This window comes from Conger conger, chromosome 7 (assembly GCF_963514075.1).
Source record: "Conger conger chromosome 7, fConCon1.1, whole genome shotgun sequence".
Lineage (NCBI taxonomy): Eukaryota > Metazoa > Chordata > Actinopteri > Anguilliformes > Congridae > Conger > Conger conger.
The window spans coordinates 58,251,905-58,272,312 of NC_083766.1; the positions used below are offsets into that span (position 1 = coordinate 58,251,905).

General features: G+C 48.2%; 1 protein-coding gene across 1 annotated transcript in view; it reads right to left on the reverse strand.

Moving 5' to 3' along the window:
• nbeaa (neurobeachin a) overlaps positions 1-20,029 on the reverse strand; it is a 219,294-nt gene extending 199,265 nt beyond the window's left edge. Inside the window, exon 1 of the mRNA XM_061249472.1 lies at positions 19,535-20,029. Coding sequence (XP_061105456.1) covers positions 19,535-19,801 — 267 coding nt within the window. The 5' untranslated portion in view covers positions 19,802-20,029. The remainder of the gene's footprint in view (positions 1-19,534) is intronic.
• Positions 20,030-20,408: the final 379 nt, after the last annotated feature.

Here is a 20,408-nt window from a genome sequence, read left to right on the forward strand (position 1 = left end):
CTCTATCAACAGATGTTCAAAGCTCTCACTCTCTCCCTCTCTCTCTCTCTCCTCTCTCTCTCTCTACCTCCCACTTTATCACTCCTAACCTGCTGGCCCCATCCCTCTCCCCCTCTCTCTCCAGCTCCATCTATCCATCTTTCACACTCTCTGTACATCTCTATCTCTTTCCATCTTTTACTCTCCCCCTCCCCCATCCCCGTTCAAGTGATTTTTCTTTCACTTTTAATGTCTGTTCTGTTTTCTGAGTGTTTAAATTTGTTATTGTCTTTCTCTTTATTCTATTCGATGTAATTATACAGAGTCAGGGTTTTTTGTGAGTGTTTAATATAAGGTCAATTTTTATTGTCTTTCTGCCTTTACTTATTTAATTATTCATTGTGGTTGTACAGAGTAAGGCGTTTTTGGTTTAATAATGTATTTTTACAATCAATTTACAATCCATCTCTCCGCCGTCTCCCTTACAATCCCCCTTTCTCTCTTTCTCTCCCTCTCTATCACCCACCCTCCCTCCCTCTCTCTCCCTCTCTCTCCCTCTTTCTCTCACCCTCCCAGTGGAAGCCCTGCTGCATCCCCCCCACCCCCCCCCCCGAAATCAATCTCACATCTTCCTCCTTTTCTTTGCAGTATAAGATCCCGTCCGATAAACCCTTTCTTTCTTTCTTTTTCCCAGTTCTGAGAGACTGTGCTCTCTCTCTCTCTCCCCGGTGTGGTTCCTGGACAGCTCATTCACAGTTAAAGTTTAACAAGTTATTTCAGTTAACGCCTCGTCAAAGGTGATCAAAATTAATCACAGGTGAAGGGAAAGAACACCTTTTAACATCGCAGCAAAACGGCACGACAACATTACCTCCAGGCACTATGACGAGTCTGAGAAAGAGAGAGAGAAGAGGGGGTGGAGAGAGAGAGGGAGAGAGAGAGGGAGTGAGGGAGAGGGAGAGGGAGTGAGAGAGGGACAGAGAGGGACAGAGAGGGCGAGAGAGAGGGCGAGAGAGAGAGAGGGAGAGGGCGAGAGAGAGGGAGAGAGAGGGAGAGAGGGAGAGAGAGTGAGAGCGAGAGGGAGAGGGAGAGAGAGAGAGAGAGGGCGAGAGAGGGAGAGGAAGAGGGAGAGAGAGAGAGATGAAGGTTTTGTATTTAGTTGTGACTGAATAGTGGAGGTTAAGGGCACTGCGGGGAGAATGCGTATCACAGAGGCTGCTTACAGAACTACATGTCTGTCCACACAACTGTGCACAAAGACCCAGAGTTACACGTGTAATCACGTTTCCACGAACTCCACAGAACCGTCCTCTGACGTCAGGAGAAATGAAATGGAACCGTCTTTATCCCTGACCACACAGAATGTTCCAGAAAGGTGGGGATTTGGGACGACCAAAAATAATAAGGCCAGGGAAAAAAATCCAGCATATTTCATACAAAAGGATTATCTCACTCACACACTGTTTTGGGGAGGCTTGTCAAAATGAAATCATAAACAGAAAAAAATGCCAACCTATCATCCTCCCAACGGATTTTGAAATGATGTTTTTTTATTAAAGTAAATCTGATGCCATAAACATGCCCAGTGAAACACTGCCATACCAAGAATGAGGGATTACAGAATTAACAAGATCTCACAAAAAACAGAGCTTTCATCCTGACTCAATGACTGACTTGAGCCTGATTTGGACTGGAATTCAGTGCCCCAGAGACTTCAACCAGGCTTTCCAACGCAGACGGAGACAGAATCAGCTGGCACTGTAGTTCTGCCATAAAATTTCCACATTTTCTACAGAAAAATTCCCTGATTTTGTACACACTGGCCCACGTATGCAAATTCCATCCGGAATAATCCGGGAATCTTACGCAGCATCGCAGAGCCTCTCCCCGCCGCTGGGTCAGTAAATAACGCGCTTCAGTGTCAGCGGGCGAAGAGAAGCCGAAGACCCCTCTCTCCCAGCCACAGGGGTCGACATACGAGCGCGTGTTTCACTGCGGACCGACCCGGCGGCCGCCACACAAACCGGAGTAAATGGTAAATGGCAGGCATTTATATAGCGCCTTTATCCAAAGCGCCGTACAACTGATGCTTTCTCATTCACCCATTCACACACACACTCACACACTGACAGCGATTGGCTGCCATGCAAGGCCCCGACCAGCTCGTCAGGAGCATTTGGGAGTTAGGTGTCTTGCTCAGGGACACTTCGACACAGCCCGGGCGGGGGATCGAACCGGCAACCCTCCGACTGCCAGACGACTGCTCTTACTGCCTGAGCCAATGAGACGACTGCTCTTACTGCCTGAGCCAATGAGACGACTGCTCTTACTGCCTGAGCCAATGAGACGACTGCTCTTACTGCCTGAGCCAATGAGACGACTGCTCTTACTGCCTGAGCCAATGAGACGACTGCTCTTACTGCCTGAGCCAATGGGACGACTGCTCTTACTGCCTGAGCCAATGGGACGACTGCTCTTACTGCCTGAGCCAACGAGACGACTGCTCTTACTGCCTGAGCCAATGAGACGACTGCTCTTACTGCCTGAGCCAATGAGACGACTGCTCTTACTGCCTGAGCCAATGAGACGACTGCTCTTACTGCCTGAGCCAATGAGACGACTGCTCTTACTGCCTGAGCCAACGAGACGACTGCTCTTACTGCCTGAGCCAATGAGACGACTGCTCTTACTGCCTGAGCCAATGAGACGACTGCTCTTACTGCCTGAGCCAATGAGACGACTGCTCTTACTGCCTGAGCCAATGAGACGACTGCTCTTACTGCCTGAGCCATGACGCGAGAAAAACCGACATTTCCGACGCAGGTATTAACGGGCTGGGCCCTGTGACAGCGCGCAGGAACACGAGAGTGCCTAACAGACACCCTCAGAGGCGAAAACCCTTCCTCTGTGCCACGTCTGAACATCCGAGTGTGAGCACGTCTATTGTACAGAGCACTGTAGACTTAATTCAGACAAAATATTCCCACCTCTGCAGAGTGAATTGTCAAATAGCCCAAAATGTCATGTTGGAATTTTTTTACAGCAAATGGCCCTGCTGGGAAAAAAAACTGCCCAAAATAGGTTTTGAAACAGCGGGTACCTGGTTGACAAGTTCTGACCAGCTCACAGCTCAACATGGTTTATTTGGTTGACCAGTTCAGACCAGCTCCAAGCTTGACATGGTTTGACCAGCTCAAGCTATGTTTTTTTTGGTTGATCAGCTACCAACTCAGACAAGCTACCAGTACTAGCTGGTTGACCAGCTCATACCCAGCTAGACCAGCTTTATGACCCACTTGACCAGCTCAATTTAACATTTTCAAGCTGGCATAGCTGGATTATACACCAGGAGGTACATCTATATACACCGTACACCATTGATATACATAGAATATAACTCATATTACAACACAAATACAAAATGCTGCTCTCTGTACACCAATATACATATGTTCTGTAACCCAAAGTTTGTGACTTAAGTGCTTAAAAATGCTATAAAATTTCACTGGTTGCAGGATAAAACACAAGACAAATGAATTTAAAAAATCAAGCATTGTGTCATTTCACACATGATCCAAAAGGACTAAAGAACTAATTACACACACTAATGAAAGAGGAATGCTGTTTGTGATTTGGGGCCTCTTTTAGTTCTGCGTTCTCCCGTGCCAAGTATTTGTTCATTACGGCCGGCCAAAAAAGTGCCCGACTAATCTCTGGGCAAGCTCACAGCCCAGGGAGGGGTCAGAGAGAACCCAGGGAGGGGTAAGAGTGAACCCAGGGAGGGGTAAGAGTGATCCCAGGGAGGGGTAAGAGTGATCCCAGGGAGGGGTAAGAGTGATCCCAGGGAGGGGTCAGAGTGAACCCAGGGAGGGGTAAGAGTGAACCCAGGGAGGGGTAAGAGTGAACCCAGGGAGGGGTAAGAGTGATCCCAGGGAGGGGTAAGAGTGATCCCAGGGAGGGGTAAGAGTGATCCCAGGGAGGGGTCAGAGTGAACCCAGGGAGGGGTAAGAGTGAACCCAGGGAGGGGTAAGAGTGAACCCAGGGAGGGGTAAGAGTGTGAACCCAGCGCTCACTGCATCTCCTGCAGAACGACCCTGAAAAGGAACGTGTAAGAAAAACTACCACCTTCGCCCGCTCATCCTCTCCTTCCTTCTCTCCCTCCATCCTTGGCTCTTGTCCACCTCCACTCCTCTCTCTATCCCTCCATCTCTCTGAGAAAAAAAACCACACACGCTCCAAGGGGACCTGGACTGCGGTCCCACTTGCCAAAAAATACAAAGTCTGAAAATGAAAAGCTACTTCAGAAGTTTACTCTCGCTGCCCTGCACAGACCTCTCCTGCTAGTTGATTTGACTTCTGCTAGCGATTGATTAGCCAGATGAGAGAGCCACAACCAGGCTGCCTGATAACGTTCTGGAGAGTTCTTCCGACGGTTGTAGACTCCAGAATACGATCTTTTGGTGCCCTGCCTGGAATTCAAAGTGAAACCATCACCACTACACCACATGATGCTCTTCTAAAAATGGTTTAACAGCACTGCCAGGTGGATATATTACTCCTGCTTTCTGTCGACAGCACTGCGGCCCTTAATAAACACAACTCACTGGACCGCCACTGTTGTTTCACTGCCAGGAGAACTCAACCAATCAGGATCAACCCCGGAGGTGTTCGACTCCTTCAATTGACCAGCACGGGTCTTCCATCAATCAAATTCACTGTGGAGAAATGAGCGTGCTGAATTTACGCGTGACCGTCCAGGGCCTGTCTTTGGGCTGCCCAAGTTTCTCTCCACATTGAATTATGGCAGACTGGGGTAAAATACATAATACATAATTTCATATTTTAACTCTTTAGATACATTTGGAACAATAAAATTCAGGAAAACATGAAGACCAGCAAAGTGTACAGTCATCAAAAGCATTTTGCTATGATAATCGGATGAAAACAGTAGTTCCCTTTAAAGCCGTCAGTAATTGCTGGTGATTTAAGGGTTAAATGGTTTCAGATTACTCCACTCAGGTCTGATTCGTTGAGCCTGTACAGTCCAAAGCGTAAGCCAGTGTAACACCAGTGGATCAGACACTTATTTCTCCACTCTTGTCACGTCAGCGCACATAAGCAGATCAGAGCATGATCTGATCACATGTTCCAGAACAACACTGAGAAGACGCATTCCCAAATTATCTTGAAAATTCCAGAATTTGTCTGATCTAACAAATCACACACAAAGAGCAAAATTCTCATATAGATTACCATTCAACCCTAATCATTGGTGAAATTCCACTTTGTTTCTCTATCACAGAATTCCACAGAACTCCAACTCCCAGCATCCCCCTGGGCGTTCCCTGCCCATATGAGGAAGTGTCTCTCTGAGGAGAATCTGGGCCACAACAAAACCCACTCTATTTATAGCCTTAATGTACAGGAATCAGCTGCGGGACTAATCCTCGCTCTCCCCAGCTCGGCCATCGCTAGAACACACACGCAATGCGCAGACCCCAGCTGACGTCTCACATACCATGTTTGTGCGCGCGCCTAGCTGGTGGAGGCCATGCCAATCCCCCAGAGCACACTGCAGCCCACGTTATTGCCACAGAGGTCCCTCCAGAAAGATTCGGCTCTTCATGAAGATTTTGCTGTGTTTATATAGTTATTTATGTTGCATATATTGCTCTTGTATAGCCCTGAGCTCTCCTTGGTCCTTATTACGTTTTCTGGATCAAATCTCCCTCGTAAGAGATTCTTCAGCTGCTTTCTGGTGACAGAAGGGTTAGAAAAAGGCCATTGAGCATCGGGCTGAAATGCAGCTTTTTTTTCTGTTTTAATACATCGCAGAATACTGCGAACAAATAAAAGCTTTTTAAGCATGAAATTCTCCTTCCTCTATAGGGTCTTGAAGCCTAGGGAGGCGAGTTTTTCCATAACACGGTTCACATGCTGAACAGGCCTGTGGGACAGAGCAGGCCTGTCTCACTGCCTGTCAGATCACACACAAATAATTATGAATATTTTTTAATAAGGTGGAGAACTGGGCAGATGGTAAACCACAGGAAGCTCCTCAATGTCCTGGTCCAATCAGCTTCTGTTGTTTTTGGGGGGCTGATCTGCAAACCCCACCTGAAGAGGATGCAGTGAAAGTGGGCGTGGCTGAGTGCGGGGGGGGGGGGGGGTGGGGGGGTGGGGGTGGGAGTAGTTAGGGACTGGACAGAGGAGGGGATAGGTTCTCACAATCTGTCAATCACACTGCCTCCTTCTCAAAGCAAACAGGGATGGAGGACCAGGGGGGAGATGTGACCGCGTGTTTCCTTTCCGAAGTCCTCATCATGTCACAGGTCGGTTTGCCCTCTGTAGGGTCGCAGCTCCATCCTGGTGTTCCAGTGTGTGCTGGTGCTACGCAATTAACCCACGCAGAACAACGAGTGCTCCCTTCAGCTGTTCTTTGCCTGCCGGTTGCTAGGAGAAGGTGCCGCAACACGCTAACGTGATCTCCACTGACCCGCGACAGACTTCCCACGGCACACACCAGCGGAACTCAGAGGGGGGCTAGAGACTCTCTAAACTCACCAGATAGTCAACTCCTAACTTTTCTCTGTGGCTCTCTCTGCTCTTTAACCATAGCAGGTTTGGGAGGCGGGGTAGTGTGCAGACCTGGACTGAAATAGTATTTGTTTTGGATTCAAATACTTTTCTGTGCTCTATTGATCTTGCCTGGTTCATTTGAGTAGATGGACGGGGTTTACACGTTTGGGATCATTTAATTTGTTCCAATAAACCAGGCAATCTTAGTCTAAGGCAGTAGAGTAATTGAATCGAAAACAAATACTATGTGAACCTGGATCAAGCTGAAAGGTTTCAACATCAGTTGGTAGGGATACAGACCTTTCAACGATAAAGATACAGAGTTGAATATCTGGGTGTGTGTGCAGAATCTGTGGCAAGTCCCCCATAAGTACTGTCCTATAGACTCGACGCATCACTGGAGCTTAGACAGCCAGTTTGTTATTAACCCTTTTGGGTGTGAGGTCACAGACATGTGATTATAGTGTTCTTAACTGAACATCCTATTGCTGATGTAATGATCCCTACGGTAACTGAAAGTAGAGTGGAGTTCTAGAACACTGACGTTGGAATTTAGAGTAAATAGCCTCCCAAAAAACCTGCCCTTCAAAGGGTTCATCTGTAAATCCACAGTGCCCCTCGCACAGCCAAACCCCAGCGGCGTTTTTTTAAAACTAATATCTGATGTATTTTACGACGATTCATACCACACAGATTATGAAAGACCCATTCAATCAGAGGAGATTGTCTGAACCTTACTCTTTTTTACATCTGCACTCTGGACTGCCATTAAAACTTTACAGCCCACAGTAGTACGCTTAAAAACAGGGCAGGGTTGGATCGGGACCAGAGTGTGCCACGAACGGCAGATTAATGCCCCATTACCACCCTGCCACCTCGTCTGCCCTCTCCTCAAACTCTCCCTCTAAAGCTACCCAAAACAGACGCTTTTAATGCAGGGACAGTTTCCTGTACCCTGATTGGCTCGGCCAGGTTTTGGCCAGCACTGATATTAGCCAATGGTTAGACGAGCTTGAATCGCAGCCTGTGGACTAATTGGAGCCCCAGCAGCACGAGAACAAGAAGTCATTTTTGGCAAATGGCGTTCCCCAGAATTACAGTAGACCTTTCACATCCTAGTGTCAGAATGCAGCTGGTCATTTGGGCGACTCTCCTGCGCTAACACAACCCTAACGCTAACAACCCCCTCAATATTCTGTTAACACATATCCAATAACAACCCCCTTGATGTTCTGTGAACACATATCCAATAACAACCCCCTCGATGTTCCGTTAAGACATATCAAATAACAATCTCGTAAATATTTCTCTAAACAGATATCAAACAACAACCCCCTCAATATTCTCTAAACTGACATCAAACAACAACCCCCTGAATATTCTCTAAACTGATATCAAACAATAGCGCCCTCAATATTCTCTAAACTGATATTAAACAACAACCCCCTCAATATTCTCTAAACTGATATCAAACAACAGCCCCCTCAATATTCTCTAAACAGATATTAAACAACAACCCCCTCAATATTCTCTAAACAGCACACTGCTGACAGAGCAGGCTGTGGTTGTTGGGTCGCTGGTTCGCACAGACTCAGGGCTGATCACCGCTGCGCTACCGTTAGCGTAGCCACATCTGCGTGACGCCTCGTGATGGAGTAATTAACTGATTGCGCGGCGCAGAACCTGGCCGTCCATCCTCCTCTCTCCATCTAGCTATCCTACCTCCATCTCTCTTTCAATCTCTCTCTATCAACCTCTCTTCCCCCCTCTCTCTCCCTCCCTCTCTCCCTCCCCCCCTCCCTGTCTCTTCCCCTCCCTCTCTCCCTCTCTCCGCTCAGGTTTGTGCCAGGAGGTTTTACTGCTGACTGTGTTATCACCACTCGGAGCACCCCCAGTGTATGGCGCCCTGACCTTGGCGATTCCGCAGAGCGCGGGCGGGAATAACGAGATTCCCCGGAACGCGGGCGGGAATAACGAGATTCCCTGGAACGCGGGTGGGAATAACAAGGTACCCTGGAACGCAGGCGAGAACAACGAGATTCCCGGGAGCGCAGGCGGGAATAACGAGGTACCCCGGAACGTGGGCGGGAACAACAAGATTCCCGGGAGCGCGGGCGGGAATAACGAGATTCCCCGGAACGCGGGCGGGAATAACGAGGTACCCTGGAGCGCGGATCGTTCCTATGCTCCGTCACCAGGAGAGGGAGCGTGCGGAAGGGCACCGGCACCCGTCCCGGTACACGCCGGCGTTCCGTAGCCCCCGGGCAGCGGAATAAGCGGTGAACGGGTTTGCGCAACGTGTCGCGGAAATGCGACATCAAGAGGGAGGGAATTACAGTCATCAGATTTCGAATTCTGGCATTACGCACAGCTGAAAGCAGATATTCAATCTGGACCGGGGGGGTGGTTCCCCCTGCACAGCATTATTGCACGGGAGATTGATGGAGATTTCAGGAGTCCCAAAACTCGTGCCAAAATCCGGGAGAATCCAGATGCCTGCTGTACCGCCCCATTACTTCCTTAAACCTCCTTATTACTGGACAAGCACTGCTAACGCCAACACTACTAATTACACCACTGCTAATGCCAACACTGCTAACGCTAACACTGCTAATGCCAACACTGCTAACACTGCTAATGCCATCAATGCTAACGCTAAGACTGCTAACACCAACACTGCTCATGCCAACACTGCTAACACTGCTAACACCAACACTGCCAACACTGCTAATGCCATCAATGCTAACGCTATGACTGTTAACGCTAAGACTGCTAACACCAACACTGCTAACACTGCTAATGCCAACACTGCTAAGACTGCTAACACTAACACTGATAATGCCAACACTACTAACGCTAACACTGCTAATGCCAACACTGCTGTTAGCATCGCGCATATGCCCTCTATTGCCATTCACGTTATAGCTGTTACTTCTTTTTCATTATATTATTGCCAAAATAATTCTTTTATTAACGCTACCACTGTAGTCAGTAATCATCTCATTGCCACTATCTTTATTGAAATTGTTATTGTGGCTAATGTTTCTGAATGCAGTATAACTGGTGCTGTTATTATTACTGCATCATCTCTGCCCATACTGCTGTTAATGAACACCTTTAATACATGTTTCCATTAGCATTGCTTCACTCCTCCTGGTATTGATCGTGTGGGTTTAGTTATTTATGCACTCTGGCTGTGGTACGCTGCCATGCCAAAAGACAAAAACAGATTTAATTTAGTATTTTCAGAGTGAGCATCAGAAAGAGAGAGAGAGAGAGAGAGAGAGAGAGAGAGACAGAGAGAGAGAGAGAGAGAGAGAGAGAGCAGGAGATGGAATGGAGATGGGGAGAGATGGGGGAGAGATGGTGAGAGATGGGGGAGAGGGCGAGAGAGAAAGAAGGAGGGAAGAAGGACTTGAGAGAGAAAAGAGAGAGGAGAGAAGAGAGGTAATGAGAGGAGATGAGAGAGGGAAGGACAGGAGAGAGAGCGAAAAGAGTTAAATTAAGAGGAGTTCATCTTAATTACTCCCAGGTCTAACCTGGAGTCAGAGAGGTAGACCAGCCTGAAACCACAAGTGCACCTGGTCCTACCAGGTCCAACAGCCTTGTGCGACCACAATGGGCATTGGAACCAAAACACAGCTCTGTGACCAGAAAACACACAGAAGAAGATGCACATATAAAATACCCCATTTCACACATTCTACACAGGGAAAAGGATGTTTATCCAAACACCCGCTTTAATATATTCCAGAAAAAATGTTTATATAAATACCCTATTTCACATATTCTGCACCTGAAAGAGTCCATTGTGCTAAAAGGGCCCCGGCATTCCATACACACATCCTAGTGATGCAACAAATTCAAAGCAGAGTTGGATGCATGGCTATGATTTTTTTAAATGATCTGCATAAATATTAATAGACCACTCTCTCTCCCCCACATAAAGAAGAGCGTATCGGCTCTGAAGAGATGTGCAGCCGCTCGGGAAAGACGGCAGCGTAATTTGAATTTTGATCAGGTGTCGTCCTTCAGGCCGCCTGGAGCCAGGAGCAGAAACCTCCGCTGGTGAGAGCCCCAGAGCTTCCTCAGGGTGGGGAAGACACTGCTAAGTCACGCAGCTAATCGCTTAATGAGTGCTAATGAGTCTTCAATTATTCATTAATGAGCCTCCTCTGAAGGCTCGTAAACGGTAGGCTACTAAAAGCCTGACCAGGTCGACACTTAGATGTGAGATAAGTCAAATCTTTGAGGACATGCTTTCCGTAAAAGAAAAAAAAAAAAGGCCAGTATTCTTTTTCTGACAAATAACAATTGTTTGTTTTTTTTTTTTTGTTTTTTTTTGTGTTTGTAGGACTTCAATCAAGAGGTGGCGAATAAAAGCAGAACATCCAACATGGTTTTGTGCCATTAAATAACTCCAGGGTGGCGGAAACTTGCTGGAACAAATCAGACAGCGGGGTTTTTCAGCGGAAACCAATCTCACAAATGGTGGCCCTGGTAGTGATAGATTGCTTGGGGTCAGGATGGCTGCGCTCCCTGGTAGAAATCAAAAGGAAGACAATTCAAAAACATGTCGAAAAAAGGTGCATTCCTTTCAGGATCATCTAAAGACACTTCCAGGAGAGGTTATTCAGGATCAAGAGGGCTAGTAATATCCATATACTCCCACTGCAGTGCCTGTGTACGAGCAGGGCTTCAAACCACCACGAGAAACAGCAGCCAGCTACACACAGCAGTGTGTGCCTCTGACCTGACACTTCTCACTCATATCAGAAGAGCGTCATTCACCAGGGTAAAAACCAGACACAACCAAGGGGCAAAAGAGTCTTAGCCGAGGGCAGAAACCTCAGCAATGAACTGTTTCTGCATGACCTGTCTCTCAATTAAATTCTTTAGGTTAATTTGAATGAACCTAAACATCTGCAGTTGAGAAAACCTAATATAGATTGAAGTAAAATTGAAGTCAAATTTTTGGTTTATTCAAAGAATTTCAGCACCTAACAGACCCTTCTCTGAAGAGTGAATTCTACAGCTTAACACACCGTCCATCTCTACAGCAGGGTCAGGATCATGCTCAAGGACACAGCTGCGCTGTTCCGCCTTGGAATCAAACTTGCAACCTCCGATTGACAAGTCCTCCCCGAACCATTACACCCAGTCCTTTTCCATTGGTTAACCTTCACTATATGGCTTTCATGCATTTTAAACTGAACCCCTACTAACCCCCCACCCCCCCCCCCCCCCACCCCTTATGGCGTTGCCATGGCAGCGACAGCCTCAGCAGCAGCTGGGCCGGAAACAGAAGAGGCGCCACTCGGTTAGCGTGGGAAGTTCCACGCGGTTCCCAGGGCACGGTTCCCATGGAAACGGAGATGCGTGACAGGGGATGGGGGTTGGGGTTGGGGGGGTGGGGGATGGAAGGTGTCGATAAGTGACATCTGCACACTGTAGAGTTCTCCTGCTAGGGGCGATGCAATACCGCAATACCCCAACCCCCCCCCCCATCCATGCCACAGGCAGTGCAGGAGGCTTTCCAGCAAAGGGAATTACTCATGTGGGGCTCCATGACAACCAGCAGCCTCTCTCTCTCTCTCACACACACACACACACACACACACACACATGCGGCGCGGTATATATCAGGCCGGCTTGCCACCAGAGAGAGGGCGAGAAAGAGGGGGAGTGAACCAGAGAGTATGAGAGAGCAGAGAGAGAGATGGAAGAAGAGAAAACGCAGGATGACAGAAAGAGCCAGAGATCCAGGGCTTGGCACTACTGCTAACAACTGATCCCATCTGAGTGCTACACGTTACCATAACAACAGTACTAACAGCGCATCAGCAGAACAACTTGTTCAGAGATATGTATGAATGATATTCTCCTGCTGCTAGGCTCATTACCATGATCTGGAATTACATTTCCACCATGGCCGGTCAGGTCCAGACATTTATCGGCCAAAAAAAACGTCTTTCCTCGAAAATGGCGACAATATTATGGTTGGTTCTACCAAGTCATTCAGACCCCCGGTTAGCTCAACTCAGCCTAACTCCCCCCACAGCAAAAACCAGGAAAAAGCCTCTCTCGATACGTATTTTAGTCTTATATTGAGAGATAAAATCTTATTTCTATCGCTGTTTTGCGAAATAAAGTACTGCCAGTGGGGTGAGACAGTGACTCACTTCACTCTGGGGTAAGAACACTTCACTTGTCAAGCGAAACAAGTAGCGTTAAACAAGCTAATATTTCTACTTGAGAGGGTAAAAAAAAAAAAAAAAAACGTGTGATTTCTCTGGTCTCATTACGAGCCTAAAAGAGTCGCTGGGACAGGCTGCACCGCAGTGCCAGAGCCGGCCTCTCTGCGGACGCCTGACGGCAGGCGGAGCGAGTGACGGAGGTTTCCGGAAGCAGGTCGCGTCCCGCTGACAGCGCCGCGCGGCGTGATGAAAAGGCCCGAGGCTGGGTCCCAGGGCCTCCAGCTAAACATAGCGCCCTAATTGCCCCGCTCCGAAAAATTCCTGCAGTTATCAGTGCTCTGCACAATGTGTGGGACGTAAAACTATCAGCGTCATTAAGCTGCTGTCGGAAAAAAAGCAGCGTGACACCATAGATACTCGCGGCTCGCTAGATAGTCCGCTCCGGGGCCCGTTTTACATTCTATGGCTCGACCGGCAGGAGGCTCGGCTGGAGAGTGGGCATGTCAAGCTGACATAACTGATTTCGGTGATTAAATCAGGGAGACGCCGTATTACAGCTGAATATTACAACCAGGGGGGGGGGTGGTTCCGTCACATTTTCCACAGAAGACAAACAGGAGAATAGGATTTCCATGAGCGAACAGGAAGGGGTTAAAACTTCACTTCCGAGATTGCTGATCTGTGGGAGCGTTACGTCCTCTCCCGGGTACCAGGCCGCTCCAGAGATTCGGGCTGTCTGGTACAGAATGTCCCGGGCCGCCGGGAGGCACGAGGACCAGCCCCTCCCCAGGTTTTTCGGAGGACGGATCTAATTTGCACGTTCGGTTGTGAATGGCAGGGAGCCAGAGCTTTCGTTGGTCAGGATACGGAGATGAACATCTGCGGCCACGCCCACATGCCATCTGCATCAGCAGGAGACTGAGGGAGAATGCCTCCATCTGTCACATCCTCCGATCTGCACCCTGAAGACCGTGAGCAGAACTCCCCGTGTGACTGCATTACAGTTATTTACCTGACGCCTCAGGGAGTTACAGTTGATTAGACTAAGCAGGGGACAATCCCCCCTGGAGCAATGCAGGGTTAAGGGTCTTGCTCAAGGGCCCAACAGCTGTGCAGATTTTATCGTGGTTACATCGTGGATCGAACCACCAACCTTCCAGGTCCCAGTCATGTAACTTAGCCACTCAGCTACAGGCTGCCCCACCAGTCATGTACCTTAGCCACTGGGCTACAGGCTGTCCCAGTCATGTACCTTAGCCACTGGGCTACAGGCTGTCCCAGTCATGTACCTTAGCCACTGGGCTACAGGCTGCCCCAGTCATGTACCTTAGCCACTAGGCTACAGGCTGCCCCAGTCATGTACCTTAGCCACTGGGCTACAGGCTGTCCCAGTCATGTACTTTAGCCACTGGGCTACAGGCTGTCCCAGTCATGTACCTTAGCCACTGGGCTACAGGCTGCCCCAGTCATGTACCTTAGCCACTAGGCTACAGGCTGCCCCAGTCATGTACCTTAGCCACTGGGCTACAGGCTGTCCCAGTCATGTACCTTAGCCACTGGGCTACAGGCTGCCCCAGACATGTACCTTAGCCACTGGGCTGCAGGCTGCCCCAGTCATGTACCTTAGCCACTGGGCTACAGGCTGTCCCAGTCATGTACCTTAGCCACTGGGCTACAGGCTGTCCCAGTCATGTACCTTAGCCACTGGGCTACAGGCTGCCCCAGTCATGTGCCTTAGCCACTGGGCTACAGGCTGCCCCAGTCATGTACCTTAGCCACTAGGCTACAGGCTGTCCCAGTCATGTACCTTAGCCACTAGGCTACAGGCTGTCCCAGTCATGTACCTTAGCCACTAGGCTACAGGCTGTCCCAGTCATGTACCTTAGCCACTGGGCTACAGGCTGCCCCAGTCATGTACCTTAGCCACTGGGCTACTGGCTGCCCCAGTCATGTACCTTAGCCACAAGGCTACAGGCTGCCCCAGTCATGTACCTTAGCCACTAGGCTACAGGCTGTCCCAGTCATGTACCTTAGCCACTAGGCTACAGGCTGTCCCAGTCATGTACCTTAGCCACTAGGCTACAGGCTGTCCCAGTCATGTACCTTAGCCACTGGGCTACAGGCTGCCCCAGTCATGTACCTTAGCCACTGGGCTACTGGCTGCCCCAGTCATGTACCTTAGCCACAAGGCTACAGGCTGCCCCAGTCATGTACCTTAGCCACTGGGCAACAGGCTGCCCCAGTCATGTACCTTAGCCACTGGGCTACAGGCTGCCCCAGTCATGTACCTTAACCACAGGGCTACAGGCTGCCCCAGTCATGTACCTTAGCCACTGGGCTACAGGCTGCCCCAGTCGTGTACCTTAGCCACTGGGCTACTGGCTGCCCCAGTCATGTACCTTAGCCACAAGGCTACAGGCTGCCCCAGTCATGTACCTTAGCCACTGGGCAACAGGCTGCCCCAGTCATGTACCTTAGCCACTGGGCTACAGGCTGCCCCAGTCATGTACCTTAACCACAGGGCTACAGGCTGCCCCAGTCATGTACCTTAGCCACTGGGCTACAGGCTGTCCCAGTCATGTACCTTAGCCACTGGGCTACAGGCTGCCCCAGTCGTGTACCTTAGCCACTGGGCTACAGGCTGCCCCAGTCATGTACCTTAGCCACTGGGCTACAGGCTGTCCCAGTCATGTACCTTAGCCACTGGGCTACAGGCTGCCCCAGTCGTGTACCTTAGCCACTGGGCTACAGGCTGCCCCAGTCATGTACCTTAGCCACTAGGCTACAGGCTGCCCGAGTCGTGTACCTTAGCCACTGGGCTACAGGCTGTATTAGAGCACTGCTCCACCTGTGGCGACTGCAGCCCAGGGGACGGCTGCATGTCCTCACAGATCCGTGGTGCAGAGTCGATGAAAAGGAATTAGCAGATAAAGTCGCCCAATGCATTTGTGTGAAGTCAACCCGCAAAGGCATCAATGAGCGCCTATCGACAAGACCAACCCTCGGCACACACTGCGACCTCACTCTGGGGATCGAAGGGCAGGAGGGGAACAGGCACGGACACGCACACACACACACGCACGCACACACACAGACACACACACACACACACACACACGCACGCACACACACAGACACAGGATGTGCGTATGTACACACGCCCATCTGCATAAACACACAGACAAGCGCGCACATACACACACCCACCCTGGACATGCATACACAAACACACCCCTGTGCATAAGCATACAAACACACATATCCAAGTGCACACATATACACAAACATACGCATGCCCACACACTACCTCAGAGGCATAGTAATGTTAGGCACAAGGACACAGGCTTGTTTCTGATGCCCTCTCTCCGTCTCCTGCAACAATAAATACAGGCACCTGGAAGGCCAGCTTCGGGTCCTAACCGCTGAGTATGACATCGCAGAGCCTGAGCATCAGTCACACATCAGCTGACCCGGGCTAAGGCCAAAGAAGGTCACTTCAAGAACACATTTTCAAGAATCATATGAAAGTTTCTTTTCAGACTTACAATGCTTCCATTGCTACACATTACAATGCAAGGCAAGCCAGATTTTCTTTTTTTTCTTTTTTATTTTTTTTACAGTACAGCTGTTGTTCGTTTTCATGAAAGGGTCACACCAAGGTCACGGTAAAGTAGCTTGCCTTTGTTGAGGCTCACCGGGAAAAAAAAACATAACGCAGAGTGCCTAATAAATGCAGACGGAACACACACAGCAGCTCAGAAAACAGAGTGCCCACTGTCCCTAACCACTTTCTAGGTCACTGGCTAAGCCTGTCCCACACCGTGACAGCATGACCAAAGCACGGAACCAGGGGCATCACTTCCTGTGCGGCCTGTTTACCGTTTCCTATGTGGGATCAGGGGAAAACAAAATGGTCACGTGACACGTGATGTCATCTCCAGAGCCAGAGAACATCCACCAATCACCCCTGGTATTGTCCCATTAGTTGCTTTGCTGCCAAAGCACTTTGTGATTGGTGGAGCTCCTATAAAGGAGGTGACATCACAAGCATCTTGTTCTCATTTTATTGCGGGTGTCACATGATGTCAGGCCGCGAATGGCCCCACTATGTGAAGCCTTAAATCGAGGGCCACGAAATGTGACAAAGGAGTGACACTTCAGCCATTTGGGCAGGACAGCCAATCTCCGTAATGCTTCCCTTTCAGAATATTGTTTTTCTTACCAGAGCTTTGAAATGTGACATGTCCATACTTTGTGACTGAGGTCCAGGTTGGACATTCTGTAGACGTGACAGAGTGATAGAAAAGGCACATTTACAGCGATGCACAGGAAGTATAGCACAATAGCTTCAGTAAATGTCCAGCAGCACATGTGGGCCACATGTAACAAATACCCATTAATACTGCTGGATGTTTATTGTCATAAAATACCCATTAAAACTGCTGGATGTTTATTGTCATAAAATACCCATTAAAACTGCTGGATGTTTATTGTTATAAAATAAAAACTTGCTCTACTGAATGCCCCAATGTAAATATGTGAAATTCACATTATTCTCGCCAGGTATATTGAGTGCACCTAGATCCACCGTTGCATGTGTGTGTGTGTGTGTGTGTGTGTGTGTGTTCACGACACAATGCAGCAGTGTAGCATTACACTAGGCTTCTAGCCCAAATGCTGTGGTTTTCATTCCAAGCTGTTGAACCATTGATTAAGGTAGGCCTCCTTGACTTGAAGTGCTCTGCTAGAATAGCAGCATAAACTGATTGTAAAAATATAATAATAATGGTAATTTGTGTACGCTGCTCTGGATATTTGTGGCTGAAATGTCATTTACCTTATTAAAGACCACTGCCACACTCTACTCTAGAGAAAAGAAGTGAACATCAGGTTAGATTCTGAATAGTATAATCTTCAGTGTTTCCTAAGGAATGCACCGCCTTCTAAATTATTATTGCTGATAACAACTTATTTTATAAATAGTGCTGCTACTTGCCTAAAGACAATCAATATATAAATAATAGATCACAGATTAATAGGAATCCATCAGTGCCTTTAAGGACCACAAATGCTTCCCCAATGCATTTAGATTCAATCAATAAAGTAAGACGATGGGTTTGTGGTTTCTGAAACGTGTGAATAATTAACTGCTCTCTTAACCATCAAAACATCAGTGCTGGACCAACGCTTTTCAATTAAGTGCTGTTCTTGCGTCGCTGGATATTTCCACCGTCTTTTCCCCAAGGTTTCCGTTTCTCTGTCTCTTGTAAAACTTCGCTGTGGATCCATGTATTGGCTGCTTTCCCAATGCTTTTCCACTGCAGCAAACCTCTACCCTCCCACCGGCAAGCACCTTCATATTCAATCTGATTCCCTGCCAAGGTATGCTTAATTAACACTGCCCTACTTCATACGCATCTCTGAGCAGATTGAGCAGTGCTTCGCGGTCTAGAGTTAGACAGGTGGAGCATAACAGGTAACGACAACAAAATAAAAAAAAAACCTCCAGAAACTCCCGTTTGATGTTATTGTGTATGGCAGACTCGAAATGACAACTCATCATGTTCCGCTTGTTAGATACAGGAGGAAATATTCTCAAGTAATTCAACTTTCACTCAAATAAACTGATCCGACTTAGTTTTTTTTTTTTCTAGCCACGGCCTATTCTACCTTGAAAGTTAACGGTAATTTGACGCCGGGACGAATGCTACCGTACCGTCGACTTCATTTACAGTCGGGCATTTCCGTTATGATTTCTTCCAACACCGTGTGGCATCGTTTTCACTGAGTAGAACGCCCCTTGTGGATCCGCAATAACAAAATGTTAAATTATAACCAACCTGTGATGTAAATTATGATTTACATGACGACGGATGTCTTTACCACAAGAGGATAACTTATTTGTTCTATGCGCATTAAGGGACATGAGTGTTTGGTTTTTTTCGCAGCAGCAACATCTTCTCATTAATATTAAAAACCGCTGGTTTGATGCAGCCGGTCTGACTCTGCGCAGAAGGCGAAAATCCACAATGCTTCGCTAACAATGCAAACCACAAAGGATATTATTGCGTCCATCATCTAACCGTCCGGAACAACAAATGTTTAAATGAGCACGCAGTGATTCACTTTACAAGTGCACCCCTTTGAATCATTAGACTGTACAAAAAAAAACAAATATGGGGAAAACTTGGTCCAATATTGGCCTATATGCTAGCCTACAACAAAACACACCATGGGTGCAACTCACCCGTTAAAGAATGTCTTAGCTGATGTAACGTCTGCTGAGTTCGAACATTGAGCTAGCATAGCTGGTTAATAAATCACGCTTTTATCTGCAGAGGTGAAAGTTAGTTCAGACAATTAGCATAATTTTGGCTACATCCTGCCACCCAGATGCATTTCTATTAGGCTATTTAGAACGATTGATTCGAAATAACGGCTTCAAACGAAACATCTAGGGGATAATACACAAACAAGCATATCCATGGTGATGGCTGTAGCTGTAGCCTTACAATAATATTAGCCGCCGTTACTGCAATGTTTATGTGCCCTGCAATCAAATTGTAAACAAAGGCTGTAACGAATACGTACTCAATTGGCTTGCATCTCGTAGGAAACGTGGCTGCTGTAAATCGTGTTTGTATTTTTTATTTCTTGATTAAATCTGTGTCAATGTCGTTAAAATAGCCACAAGGGCAGGAATATCCGTTTCTGGAACACAGGGTGCATTTCAAATACATAGAGCGCATTAAATGTGTGGAGATGTGTTACATCCTTACCAGATTCAGAACAGTCTCGACGATGTCTCTGTTGCTAACCTCCCCGACCTGGATCAGACCGATGAGAACGGCGAATTTCATCTTGATATTCCGGATCGGAACAGAGGGGTTGATCACCCCGGCCGGCAGAACCATTGAGCCCGCACCAGACACCATCATCTCCCCCGTAACTGCTCCCGTAGCCGCTTGCTGCCCATGACCCGTGGGAGGTTCTCGGTCCGAGAGCGAAACCGAACCCGGCACAGACACCGGTTTCTCGCTCGACATCTCCTCCCAAATCCGACGAAGCGGCCGCTGTTTCACCTGCTGTGTACCACCCTCTGACTGTGCAAAAGCATCGAGGAGCAAAGAAAGAAAAAAAAACGAAATGTCTGGAATAAGTGTACGGAGAAAATCCCTCCTGCCTAATCAGATCCAAACCTGTCTTCCCGTTCGTGCATAAGAAAATGTACAGCTCGCAGTTATTTCTCAACGCGTAACGGAGCAGTATTTGCTGCTTCTCTCTATGTGGAGTTGTGATGTCAGCCGGGTAGCGGTGCAGTCTCGGTCTAGTGTTGTGGTACAGAGGGCGACACCGCTGACTCCGCCATGTTTACGCCCCCTGCCTGCGGAACGGATCACCGCGCCTGCGTGCTGCGCGAAGAGGCGCAGGGCTGTCCGATTCAGACTGGCCCGTTATTTTGGAAAGCTCCAGGACCTGGTGACGTCTGGTCGGAATTTCAAGACGCACATCTGTGTGAAATAATATGATTAACACTGGCAAATAAACATGATAGTCGCAGGTGAGTGACGGTTGGGCAATCCAGAAGTACGCGTCAGAAGTACATACATTTGGCCAATATTGTGCAGTGTTTTTCGCCGCATTCACTATGTG